General features: G+C 39.1%; 1 protein-coding gene across 1 annotated transcript in view; it reads left to right on the forward strand.

Annotated features, from left to right (window-relative positions):
* Positions 1–14,167, forward strand: part of si:ch211-197n1.2 (EF-hand calcium-binding domain-containing protein 6) — a 50,479-nt gene extending 36,312 nt beyond the window's left edge. The window contains exons 13-17 of the mRNA XM_036582875.1: positions 3,199–3,323; positions 11,341–11,584; positions 12,646–12,818; positions 13,633–13,798; positions 13,910–14,167. Of these exons, the coding sequence (XP_036438768.1) occupies positions 3,199–3,323; positions 11,341–11,584; positions 12,646–12,818; positions 13,633–13,798; positions 13,910–14,167 (966 nt within the window). The remainder of the gene's footprint in view (positions 1–3,198; positions 3,324–11,340; positions 11,585–12,645; positions 12,819–13,632; positions 13,799–13,909) is intronic.

Genomic DNA, 14,167 nt, shown 5'->3' on the forward strand with positions numbered 1-14,167 from the left:
CCCTGTCGAAAAACAGGAATCAAACAGGCAGTCATAACAATATCAGGTAATAAAGAAACTGTGCTGTGCTTACCTTGTCTGATATGCACTTGGCCTGAATGAGAATATGGGGTAATGGAAGTCACCGCCTTAAGCCTGGCTTGCACTTCCAGATAATCAGGACTTTTTTGAGGCTGGCAACCACAAAAGATGTCCCAGTTTTGAATTCAGAGATTATTCTAGACAGGCAGCTGTCCTGGAGTAATTTAATGAGGATCGACTAGCTGAAAAATAACATAGCTGTATAAGAACAATACAATTTCACTGCACAACAACAAAAATAAACTTGGGCTACGTTCACATTACAAGCCTCGTTGATCAAATCTGATGCTTTGCTCAGATCCGATCTCTCTGACAGGATGGTTCACACTCGTTTAGGTAAGTGATTCAAATCTGTCATTAATGTGACGAACCGGCGTCCAGAAACGACCCTCATGAGCTCATCCTACTCAGTAACGTCACGTAAATGAATCACGTTCATCATCAGCACAAACTAACGAGCAGAACGAGCTTCGCTGAGAAGATCATTAACTCTGATCAGCTCTCAGCTTCATTATTAGAGCGAGACGAAGGAGAAAAAGGTGCGATGAGCTGCTTTTCCACTGTTTACAGGCTTTAACTTCTGTTCGGCGCTGCTGCCATGGTAACGCTGAATGATGGTGGAAAAAAAAGCACGAGTTCCGATCTGAGCATCACATTAAGGTCGCATGGCCACAAATCGGATAGGTATCCGATCTAGGACCACATATGAATGTGGTTCAGGTCGGATTTGAAAAGATCAGATTTGTGTCCACACAGCCCTGAAAACATCAGATCTGAGTCACATTAGGGCAAAATAAATCGGATTTGTGCCACTTCAACCTGGTAATGTGAACGTAGGCTTAAACTAGCAGTACATGAACTCCTGACAGTAAATTTAGTTGACACAGATTAATTTGCTGGAAATTGTACTTTTTCTTATTTTCTTCTAGTCTTTGTAAACTAATCCTTCAGTCGGTTATGAAAAAACATGTTTCTAAATTTTTACTTACAAAATGTCAGTATTCCTACGTGTCTATCAAACCTATGAATTATTCATTTCTGTATGCACAGCATGGGTTTACATGTTTTCACAGGCATTTTTGACCTAATATTTTTCTTCAGACGTTCTCTTGAACAAGGACAGCTAAGTCTCATTTACATAAACAATTATTGCAGATGTGCAATGAATTCTTTATGGTTTTTATATTGTTTAGCATGAAATATTTTACCGATGAGAACAGTATAACGACTGAATTTCCAGGTGAATGTTTGTAGTGCTCTAGAAAGACTGGACTCTTTTTAAGAGGTTATATGTTTTAACATTTCTTATTGTTGGGGGGTCTGTTATGCATTTTGGGCCAGATTCATAAGATGCGCTTGTACTTGCCTTGTCGTTAAGAGCGAGGAGCGTATCAGTAGCACGTTTGCTCATTCATAAATGTGTTTTACCGCTTGCGCAACGTGAGGTTTTGCCATTTACACATTTACATGTGGTGGTAGAGATTCATAACATGACACAGCTGAGCAAAAATGAATATCTTTCCTGGTAATTTTCCCTGGGAAACCTTGAAAGTTCTGTTGTAGGAGAACACAAAGAGGAAGAAGACTAGCTAGAGCAGGATTTCGTATTCGCACTGCACTTAAACCAGCCTCTTCTTCCTGCTTCAAATTCAATGTTTTGTGAATCCCCCTCCTGTGTGGGGAGAGTAGGATTACCTTATAATCCAAATGAGTGAACAGTAATTTAATTCTGATTACATGTTTGAATTGATTTGACTGTTGGCAGTTTTAGCTTTCAATCCTGTTTTTCAATTTACATTAAATTTTACAAAGAAATTCAATTTACACAAATTCATTTCTTAGAAGTAAACATTGAATTTTTTACTAGACAAAATATAATATTTATAATTACTAGTGTAATTTTAAGGTGGAGATCAAGAAAAATAAAAAGGAAATAAAAACTAAAACAGCGGCCATAAAAATTAGACTTTCATCATGAGAATTAAATTTTTAATTGTGTGTATAAAATCGATACGTTTACATATTAAATTACTGCAATTATTTTGAACTGGAAAAATGTTCGAATTCTTATTGATGGGAAATGAAATTTTACATGCTAAAATATAATTCCGAATTTTAAGATGTTGTAATTAGACTTTAAGATACATCTCATTTTCTCTAGTATCAACAACATTTTATGTAACTTTGTTTCTTGAACAGTTAAATGCATCTTTACCAAACAATTTACCGTAGTTTGCCAGCACTTTATCCCTTAAAATTCATAACTGTTTCTTTTTGGTTTTCTTTGTTTCTTTGTTTTTGTTTCTTACATCTTATTTATTTTGGCAGCCAATCAGAGTTTCACATGGCCTGAGTCTTTAACATGTATGACCTCAGGTACATGTGGATTTTGATTGGCTCTTGTCCAGAACACCACAGCATTAAAAAGACACCGGTGGACAAATCACCGCCATGGTGCCTTTATGAACAGCTCTTATTTGCCACTGAGTTTTGTGGATCTGGCCCATAATACCTTGTAGGGACGCCTCTGCTCTGTGCGGTCACTCTGTAACGTGTTAAACTCCACAGCATGATGTTTACAATCTGTTAAGAGGTTTAAAAGTACGTCTCTGAAATAATATTTGGAGCACAGTTTTACAATATTGCACTCTCTTAAAAGAAATGGTTCTTCAAGGGTTCTTTAGTAAGAAAATGGTTCTATATAGAACCATGAACACTCAAAAAACCTATTGTATGATTAAAGGGTTCTTTGCATCATGAAAGGGTTCTTCCGGTTGATGGAGAACGTGCTGTAGATGGTTCTGTATAGCACCAGAAAAGGTTCTTCTACAGTGATGATGTCAAGCTTGTAACAATAGAAGGACCGTTTTCTTTGTAGAACCATCTATAGCACGTTCATGCACATTGTCCATCAATCTGAAGAACTCTTTCATGATGTAAAGAAACCCTTTAATCATGCAAAAGGTTCTTTGAGTGTTCTTTGTTGTGTATAGAACCATTTTCTTTACTGAAGAACCGTTGAAGAACCATCTGTTTTAGGAGTGCATGGTGGTGTGATTTGAAAAGAGGTTTTATCTCAGAAATACAGGTAGAAATAAGCGGCTTTGTGTGTTTCAGCTCTCCAGGCTGATCAGGAGGATTGTAGCCCAGCAGTACAGAGACGTGGTGAGGGAGTTTGAGGAGCTGGATGAGAAAAACACCAGAAGACTCACTCAGGAGGACATGTACCAACTGCTCAGGAGGTACACAAGATGTACATTTTATGTTTTGTACATTTCTGTAAATACTTGAGAAGTTCCACCCTTTAAGTTAATTATCAGACTGAGTAATTCAGCTAAATGGTTACATCAGGAAAATTACCCAGTCTGTATTCTCAGATTTTTAACTGCCATGAGCTGTTTTACTGAAAAAGACAAGACGTTTATGTATGTTTATTACACCCCACTTCAAAGTAGGAACAAGATTTCAGCCTGTTTTTGAGGTCCATTTGTTCAGCCCTGAATTCTAATACTTTTAAATATATAGGAAATTTAGGAAAATATCACAATATTTTGAATTTAACTATTTAGTTTGATTATATGAATTAAAATAACCATTGAGTCAATCCTGCTGGCCACTAGAGGGCCTGCAGAAATGGGCTATAAAAACGCACACGCTTGTTCTTATGCTTACATATCGCTGCTGTCGGAAGAAAACCTCGTAACTCCATTTTTGTCGTTTTTCAGTTTCTGATATAATGTGAAAATGCCTGTTGGCCTTTACTTTGTTTGTAAATTTGATGATGAATGGACCAAAAGAAACGGCCCAAAAATACTTGGAAAAAGTCTGGTTCCATTGACTTACATTAAAAGTAAGGTGTGTTTTTTCCTTCTCCTGTAAAGTTACTATTTTGGAGATATGAGGTTTTGTTCCAACAGCAGCGATATAAAAATGCAAAGTATCAACATTTTAAGACTTTTTTGCAAGTTTTCTTCCTAGTTTTAATGTTATTGTGTCAGCGCTCCAGTCCAGTTAGTAATGAAATTTATAGGCCACTTCAAACCCCCCACCACACCCCCAGCAACAGCAATCACACAAACAAACATGCAGTCTGTGTGCACTCAGGCTGTGATGAAGATCACTCCTCATTGTGCTTTACCACCATGCTAAATCTCTGCATTTCTCCTTGCGTTCCTCTGCCCTGTGTCTCCCACAGTCAGCCCCTGTGACACAAGCAGCCCTTGTGCGGCTCACAGGACGCCCCCTCCCCTCTCCGGCACAGATCAGGGGGCTTTCGAACTCTTTTGTCCTCTAAGACAATGAGATCGGAAAGTAGCCCTTTCTCTTGGCAAATGATGCCTTAATTGTGCAAGTTAACAAGCCTGTTCTCTCTGCTCCCCCCATGAATAACAATGTGTTTGGGCTGAGGAGGGCTGGCACGGTGAGGCTCTCTGAGCTCCTCACTCTCGCCCTCTTACACGTTCCCATGGCACTCTGTCTGTCTCTCTGTCTCTCTCTATCTATCTCTCTGTCTGTCTGTCTGTCTGTCTGTCTATCTATCTGTCTCTCTATCTATCTATCTATCTGTCTCTCTATCTATGTATCTGTCTCTCTCTCTATCTGTCTCTCTATCTATCTATCTATCTCTCTATCTATCTATCTCTCTCTCTCTGTCTGTCTCTCTATCTATCTCTCTGTCTGTCTGTCTGTCTGTCTGTCTATCTATCTATCTCTATCTATCTATCTGTCTCTCTATCTATCTGTCTCTCTATCTATCTATCTCTGTCTGTCTGTCTGTCTGTCTATCTATCTATCTATCTCTCTATCTATCTGTCTCTCTATCTATCTCTCTGTCTCTCTCTCTATCTGCCTGTCTCTCTATCTATCTATCTCTCTGTCTCTCTCTCTATCTGTCTGTCACTCTATCTATCTATCTGTCTTTCTGTCTGTCTCTCTGTCTGTCTGTCTGTCTGTCTGTCTATCTATCTATCTGTCTCTCTATCTATCTATCTATCTATCTGTCTCTCTATCTCTCTCTCTCTCTCTCTCTCTCTCTCTCTATCTGCCTGTCTCTATCTATCTGTCTCTCTATCTATCTATCTCTCTGTCTCTCTCTCTATCTGTCTGTCACTCTATCTATCTATCTGTCTTTCTGTCTCTCTATCTCTCTGTCTGTCTATCTATCTATCTATCTATCTATCTATCTATCTGTCTGTCTGTCTGTCTATCTATCTGTCTGTCTATCTATCTATCTGTCTGTCTGTCTGTCTATCTATCTGTCTGTCTGTCTGTCTATCTGTCTGTCTATCTATCTATCTGTCTGTCTGTCTGTCTGTCTATCTATCTGTCTGTCTATCTATCTGTCTGTCTTTCTCTCTGTCTCTCTATCTATCTATCTATCTATCTATCTATCTATCTATCTGTCTGTCTGTCTATCTATCTGTCTATCAGTCTATCTCTCTGTCTCTCTCTCTATCTGTCTGTCTCTCTCTATCTATCTATCTATCTATCTATCTGTCTCTATCTGTCTGTCTGTCTGTCTATCTATCTATATCTGTATGTTTATCTATTTATCTATCTATCTATCTATCTATCTATCTATCTATCTATCTATCTGTCTGTCTATTTGTCTATCTATCTGTCTATCTGTCTATCTATCTGTCTATCTCTCTGTCTGTCTATCTATCTGTCTATCTATCTGTCTATCTGTCTGTCTGTCTATCTATCTGTCTCTGTTTTTCTGTCTCTATCTATCTATCTATCTATCTATCTATCTATCTATCTATCTGCCTGCCTGCCTCTTTTGACGTTTTTCTTTCTTCCACTTTCTTAACTTCAGCCTGTCTATCTTTCTTATCCCTTTATCCCTTTCTTTCACTCTTTCTCAGTCTGTTCCTGTTGAACTCATCTGGTTTCTTTTTTTCTTGTTCCTTCCTTCTATTCTTCACTCTCTTCAACTGTCATAACACAACTCATTCTGCTAAACAAATGGAGCTGCTTTTGGGTTTGTTTTTCAGGGCACAGATTAAAAGCCTAGTCCTGGGCCAGAAAAAGGCTTTTGAGCCCATAATCTCCATTGAAAGTGTAACTTAATCTGTGTCTCCACCAGCAGCTCTCTCACGAGAAACTCTCTCTGCGCTCAACACTCAGCATCCACAAATGATTTATTTATTTGTTTACCTCCTCTCTCGGTCCGCCAGCTCTTCTTTTGACCCTTTTGTCATTTACTTTTCTCTCTCACCCTGATCTCTGTCTTGTTTTTTTTCCTTCTCCCCTCCATCACCCTCTTTTATCTCTTTATTCATTTTTTCTTCGATGCCTGGATGTGGCCTAAAAGGAACGGGGAGCCGAATGAGGGGTGGGGGGGCATCGCGATTGGATTTGCATAATCTGTGGCGTGGCCCTGGCAGAGAGAGTGAGAGAGAGAAGGAGAGAAAGAGGGAGAGGAGAGAGAGACAGTGCCAACCAGGCCAAGGTAGAGTGTCCTCCGCCAGCTTTTAGATTAGTGACTCTTAATAGGCTTTGGAGCAGCCAAGTTCACAGAAGGTTTGGCTGATATATCTGTGCCAACGCCTCTGTTTCCCGCAGTGAGGAGTGAGAGTGTGTTTAAGTGTGTGTAAGTGTGTGTGTGTGTGTGTGTGTGTGTGTGTGTGAGTGTGTGTGTGTGTGTGTGTGTGTGACAGAGAGAGAGAATGTATTTGTGTGTAAGTGAGTGAAACTGTTGCTTCTTTGATCGATTCTCACAACAGACACAAACAAACACACACAGGTTTGTTTTTATTCAGTCTCAGGACATTATGTCCTATGTGCGTTAAATATATAAGTAAGTATCAATATATGTGTGTGTGTGTATATATATATATATATATATATATATATATATCCTTTACTTTTAATGTAAGTCAATGGAACCAGACTTTTTTCCAAGTCATTTTGGTGCATTCATATATGTTTATATATATATATATATATGAATGCATCAAAAGAAATGTCCCAAAATTACTTCCAGAAAAAAAGTCTGGTTCCATTGACTTACATTAAAAGTACAGTAGGTTGTTTCCTTTTAAACTTATCATTTTGGAGATGTTTTTTTATATATAAAGCTGAAGGCTTCTTAGCTTCTTATTTTCCAGCTTTTTATTAGAATTTTTATTCCACCTTAAATGGTGCTGCAGTTACATTAGGGTGCAACAAATTTCAAACGAGCTCTGAATAAGAAGCCAACACAACATCAGTTTACTTTAATAAATACATTCATTTACCCTACTCACTGTATGTATATACAATGAATGTAATATATATTGTTTTTTTTACTGTTTTTCATTTTTCTGTTTTTGACATGGTTTGAAAAATACCCGTTACTCTTTACATTGTGTGTAAATTTCATGATGAATGGACCAAAAGAAACGGCCCAAAATGACTGAAGAAATTCTGGTTCCATTGACTTACATTGAAAGTAAAGCATGTTTTTTCCTTCTTCTGTAAAGTTGTCATTTTGGAGATTTTGTTCCGACAGCATGTACATTTAAGTATCTAGAGGTAATTATAACATCGCTGTCAGAGCTAAACCTTCTATCTCTATTTTTGTTGTTTTTCATTTTTTTACAGCAGTTGAAAATCCCTGTAACAATGTATTACAATGATAAATGGACCAATAGAAAGAGTCCACATTTAAAAAAAAAAAACTCTTGCTCCTTTAACTTACATTTAAAGTTAGGATTTTTCCTTTTCCTATAAAGCTAAAGTTTTGGAGAGTTTTTTTGTGACAGCAACAGCATGTAATTACCAATATGTAAGAATTATGTGCTCTGTATGTTTTATATATGCCTTTGCTGTCTGTATATATATATATATATATATATGCCTTACCTGTAACATTTTTTTGTTTATTTTTATTTTTTACTTATTAGTGGTATTATACCACTTGCAGACACCAACTGCTTTTATATTGTGTGGACATTTCATGACAAATGGACCAGTAAAAATAGTCCATCACTAAATTACTTGGAATTACTCGGAAACTTAATAAGTACCATACAAATTTCTTCATAAAAGTTCTTTACCATTCAATTGAGGAATGTATTTTTGCTTCTCCTGTAAAGGTTTTGTTTTTAAGATACAAAGTTTTGCTCCTCTTTTTGTGGAATTGTCTACGCCTAAGCCTAAACCTAACCCTAAACTTAACCTCAGTAACCAAAAAGAATGGTTTTACCTTTTTACTTTTAAAAAAGGAATCTGTGCTTTAGGTTTTCCTAAAAGACTTCCTCAAACTTATCGCGTATGTTAAGTGTAGCTACGTTTAGGGGAGGGAAATCTAACCTGTAAGGGATCATTTTAAATAAATACACTTTTTAAAGAAATACTTTTAAAGTGTCCTGAAACCAGGGACACATCACGGTGCGATCGTTTATACAGCCTGTCGAGCAGAATTTAAGCCGATTCTCAGAGATGCAGAGTCTGATCTCAAACAGACGTGTTTCAGTGCTCGCCGACTGTTCGATACAGACGTGTTTTTGTTTGCCGTCAGTTCGAGGGCCTCCATTCACGTCTGTTCTCACACGCTGTTATCTTTTCTTCAGTCACCGCATGTCTGTGTGCATGTTTGTATATGAGAGAGATGAGTTCTCTCACGGTGCTGTCCTTTCTTAAGCCACGGTTGGTGCCAAGGCCTTAAGATTACTGCTCCCGTGTGTGTGTGTGTGTGTGTGTGTGTGTGTGTGAGTGAGTGAGTGAGTGAGTGATGAGAAACTGTTGCTTCTCTGCTTTTGGCTGCCAAGTCTCAGCTTAGATGCAGCTTGGGCAAAGGTGGGGGGGTTTGAGAGGGAGGGGCGGATGGGTGTAGGGGGGTCTAAGACTTGGGAGATGGAGAACTGTAGGGGGATTCACTTACTTACTCTCACTCACCGCTAGGAATGTCAAAAGTGTGTGTACTTTGGTGCCAAGTCAGTACCAGCTTTTAAAAATGTAAGAGTTCGGTATTTCTTTAGTAATGGAGTAAATTGGAACACAATCCTATCAAAATAATCACAAGTAAAAAAACTTGGCACAAACACCAAAACAAAAGATGGTGACCGGTACTGCTGCTGCCACAGCCGGTGTGCTTCTAAAGGAAAAGACATTCTTCCTTAATTTTACTATACGGAGCCCCTAAGGGGCCGGGGTAACATTGCGCTCCCTCGCAAATGTTTTGCATTTCCTCGCAAAACAAAATGCTTGTCAGACAGTAACCAAACGTAGGACCAGAGGTGCCCAGCGACATTGCCTACATTAGAGCTGTGTTTTTAGCATAGTTAACGTTAAAAGCTGTTTTCCCAGTTTGGCCAGTCTGAGCTGAGTTTATTCAGCTGTTGTTCTCTGCAGTCTCTGTAAATGTAGCTTTTACTGTATGAGGAAACACGACCTCAGTTTCAGTTTGAGTCACCAACAGCAGAATCATGTTTGATTTTTAGAAGCGACACTGTGTCTTTATATTTCAATCCAAGATCAACGTAAAACTCAATGAGCTGCTTCATCTCTGAGCTTAAGCAAAACACAGCTTTTTCAAGCAAATGCAAACCACTTGCATCGTTATGCAAAACATTTGCGAGGGAGCGCAAAACATTTGCGGGAGAATGCATAATTTTTTGCGAGGGAATGTGTTTTTAGCAAGGGAATGCAACTTTTTCTTGTTTTTAACCACGGCCTCTTAGGGGCGCCGTACATTCATATAAACAAAACGTGGGGGAATAAAATCAGAGTACTGATGTCTTATTTAAAGTTGGAGGTTGACAGGCACTGCATTTCAAACATAACTCAGCATCAATCTCTCTTTACACAGAAAGGCAGGATGATCAGAGTCGAAGGTCTCAGTTCATCCCGCTTACTCAGGGATATCAATCCCATTTCATCCATTTTTTTCCCCTCTCTCTTTTACGAGACGTATGGAGAAAGTCAGCATTTCCTTTAAACGAATATAAGTAACAATTTCAACAAAAAAGTCCACAGTTGGGGGGTTTCTTCTGAGCCTACACTTAGTAATAGCTTCCAAGATCTCAGAAATAAGTCTCCCCATATTAATCCAAAAGGATTGGATTTTTGGGCAGCACCATACTACATGCGCATGGTCTACGTCCATTGCCCCTCAATCCCTCCAGCAGGGAAAATGGGCCCCGGTTAACCTTGATTTCAGTTTGGACGTCATAAAAAATCTGATCAGCAAATCTCAGCAAACTAAAAACAAGTGCTAGTTGGAACTGAGTTTAGACGACAACAGCAACCAAAACAGCGAAATGATGGTGAATTTACGAAGCTGAAGTTGATTTTTTATTCACCAGCTTCTAATTCAGATGTTCCTAAAACAATCTGGTGAATAACCAGAATAACTAAAGTTGAAAGTTACTCACCAGTTTTGCATCCACCTTAAATGGTGCAGCAGTTTCGTTCTGGTGCCTAACTGCTGCACCATTTAAGGTGGAACGGAAAATTTGATTAAGAAGCTGGTGAATAACTTTAAGTGAACTTTAGTCAATTTTGCACGTTTTACCTGCAGAAGCTGTTAAATTTGGTAAAATAGAGAGAGCTGGGTTGCTTTTGTTTTGCTACCATGAGGAAAATGGTCAGTTCACCTGGTTCTCCAGTAAGAGCGCTGAGTGGGGGCTTATTGATGCTTCACTTGTTTCCAGCTTATGGAGGCAAACTTCAAGTCTTATGCTTCACTCGACTTCCTAAATAAAATAAGCTGAGCGTAAACACAGTAACGGACGTCTGACGACGCTGCTGTAGATCAAATTTACAGCAGGAAACGAATCCATTCATATGAAAAGTAACCGACTGTGTCTTGTCTGCAGTCAGACTCTCCACGTTTCTTTCACTTTGGGTCTCTATTCTGAGTTATGAGGCTCAAAGTCCGTCACTGTTCAAGTCAAAGTTGAGTTGCAAGTCTTTCTCAGTTTTGTGGAGTCGAGTCTTTTGTCATCAGTTTTGTGATTCAAGTCAGACTCGAGTCCAAGTCATATGACTCATGTCCTCACCTCTGCAAAACTCGAACAGCCTATCAGCATAAAGCTCCTTTTTTTTCAGAGTTTCAGTTTTTGCATTTGTTAGGAAACGTTAATGTAAAGGACACATAATGTCATATAGTCACTGGTCAGCTGGCCTTGTTTGATCTGTTTCGTGATATGTTGTTTTAAGGCACAGTGACACAAAGCTGGTTGATTTAAAGGTGCTGCATAAGTAAAGTTTACTGAATTAGTTCAACACAGCATAATTTCCTCTCATTCTCTCCTTCACTCTGTCCCTCAGGTTTCCAGTGCAGCCTGAGATAACCCGCGGTGAGGTCCGGCGCTTATGGTCATCACTACTCACCAGGCAGGATGGCACGGTAGAATTTGAGCACTTTGTCCGCCATTTTGGCCCCTCCCCCACTTCCCGTCGTTACCCCAATGCCAAGCGCTGCCCACCGAAACGTGGAGACAATGACCTCATGCGCCTCTCCAACAAGCTCAGCTATGTGTCTGATATCCTGGTGGATGCTCTCAGGGCCAAGGTGAGGACGTTCACTCCCAAAATCCCAACACATGAACATAAAAAGTGCGATCATAAATAATAAAAAACAGTAAATGAAATATTAATCCTGAGGATGGCTGAGAGATTTTCTTGAAAGTGCAGATTCTAAACTTAGATACCACATTTCTGTTTGTAAGTAGGAAAAGTTGTAAGTTTTTTTGTTTTTGACATTTTAATTGTTTTGAAAAAAACATCAGAAGTGCAGACTCAAACCTGTTGATATGGAATGTAAACTGGACAGAAATGTAATTACATTTAAATAGTATAGCGAAACTACAGTAATAACTCCAGGCTTTTAAAGGTCAAGTCTTCAGATTTTTTCTTCATATTCTCTACTTGGGTCCAGTAACTTATAATGCATTCTCTTAGTGCTGGGCGATATGGCCTCAAATCAGTATCAGGATTAATTGAATGTTTTACCTCGATTACAATTAATGAACGATTATTTTGTTTTTTTTGTTTGTTTTTTTGCCCTCATAGTTCACTGACAAGGTCTGTACAGTAAATGTCCTCTGCATATCTTAATGTAAATCGGCTCAACAGCCAGATTGGAATTCACGCAGCTTTCACGTCAGTCCAGCTTGACATTCGTGATGATTTTGCTCTGCTGAGACCAAATGTTTACATTTAGGCTGATATTTCTGTACAAAAATTACAAGAGACTCATCCAAACCCCTCCAAGTTTGAAGAGATTTTGAATGGAACGGTACAGAAGCTCTGTTCTTTTGCTCATGTGGCTCAGTTTAGGAGCTGATCTGTTCAGACTGATGTCTCATACGGATCACATTTAAAGATATTGTGAAAAGCCAAACATCGTATTTGGTGAGAAAAATGTTGCAGACTGGACATGGCGGAGTCGCGTGACTATAGGCGTGGTAGGAAGTTTTTAAGGGGACAGTACATGAGCACACAGAGTGGAGAAAGGATTAACAGAATAAAAAAAAAATGTAAATGTTGAATGTCGGTTTCGATTACTTTTCAATTATTTGCCCAGCCCTACATTCTCTTCCTCTCTCTCTCTCTCTCTCTCTCTCTCTGAAGGTGGAACTCTCAGTAGCAGAGCTGTGGGCTGAATTCTCCAGTATGGACGTATCTGGTACCGGTTTTGTGAGTCGTGAAGAGTTTAAAGAAGTCTTAATGAGTCTCTGTGTACATCTCAGCCCGTATGAATGTGAGGTACTGGCCAACAAGTTCGACATGAACCATGATGGCAGGTGATATATGCAAATACATGCGCAGTAATAAACAACACAATGGACCACACAGCACATACATTTTACAAAATTTTAGAATAATTCAGTCCTTAAGATGTAAACAGGGATTCAGAGTGGTTTGGTGTAAAATGGTTCAGATATCTTTGCAGTAGTGGTGATAGGAACCAGGGGTCGCCATGACTACAACACAAATATAGACATTTTATTTACAATCCAAACCCACCACATGGTTTTGGGGTAACCATATGTCTTCTAGGTTTTTATATATAATGTTAATGATAGTAAAATATTCATAAATCTGAAAAAACAAGTTTTCTTTGGGGACAGTTTTGCCTCACAGCGCCCTACATGTACCCCAACATGAATTTTACATTTTAAGCCAAAACTTTATCAGAAAACTATCGTAAAAGATTTGACATCAAACAGTGCATTCATACCATTTCTTGTAATAACTGTCTGTGAGGGAGCTTTTACAGGTGGACATCTGCTACCAGTGTGAACAGTTTACTCTGCAAGTTCTCTAGAAGGGAGAATTTCACACCAAACCACTTTGAATTACTGTGTTTACATCTCACCAGTGAAGTTCTCCTTTAAGGAAAGGACCAGTTTTTTATCAGACCTTTACCTTAATATATGTTGTAATTGCACCTATTATTGGGCTTTGCTTCTGAAATGTTTACATTAGTTGTCAGAACTAATGACTCACAGTTACAGTAATATCTTTATCTCAGTTTATTTAATAAGTGGCCTAAATGTATAGACTAATAAAAATTCATAGCAATCTTTTCTAATGGTTTTATCTGTTCATGTCTAGAGTGTCTTACAGGGAGTTCCTTAGGCCGTTTGCTTCCCAAGAACAGGCGTGGAGGAGTGGTTTCAACATGGCTGCTGCTCTGCAGTCACACAGAGAGAGTGGTGATTTGCCTAGGAATATGGAAAATGTTTCTATGGAAACCCTGAGTACCAAGATCAGGAAGAAGGTAAAACATACTGCAGGTCTTCACTAAACACTCAGTTCAAAGATTGTAGTCTTGGATTTGGTCCCATTTGTTCTTATGTGTTTCATGTTTTTGCATGTTTGTGTGTCCCAGCTCAACAGAAAGAAGAGGGCTGTCCGTAAGGCCTGCTTGCGATTGGATGTCTCCAGTTCTGGTCACCTTTCTGCAGCAGAGCTGGCCACAGTCCTGCAGCTGTGTGGAGTGTGTGACACTCCAGAAGAGCTCGGGAGTGTGTTCTCAGTACTTACCACAGACCCGACAGGACGTCTGGACTACCGTCCACTGCTTCTCATGACGGCCCAGAATGACCAGCAGCACCTCCTACACCAGGCCAGCCACAGAAGCATGTAG

The sequence above is a fragment of the Colossoma macropomum genome, unplaced genomic scaffold (genome assembly GCF_904425465.1).
Source record: "Colossoma macropomum unplaced genomic scaffold, Colossoma_macropomum, whole genome shotgun sequence".
NCBI classification, from domain to species: Eukaryota; Metazoa; Chordata; class Actinopteri; order Characiformes; family Serrasalmidae; genus Colossoma; species Colossoma macropomum.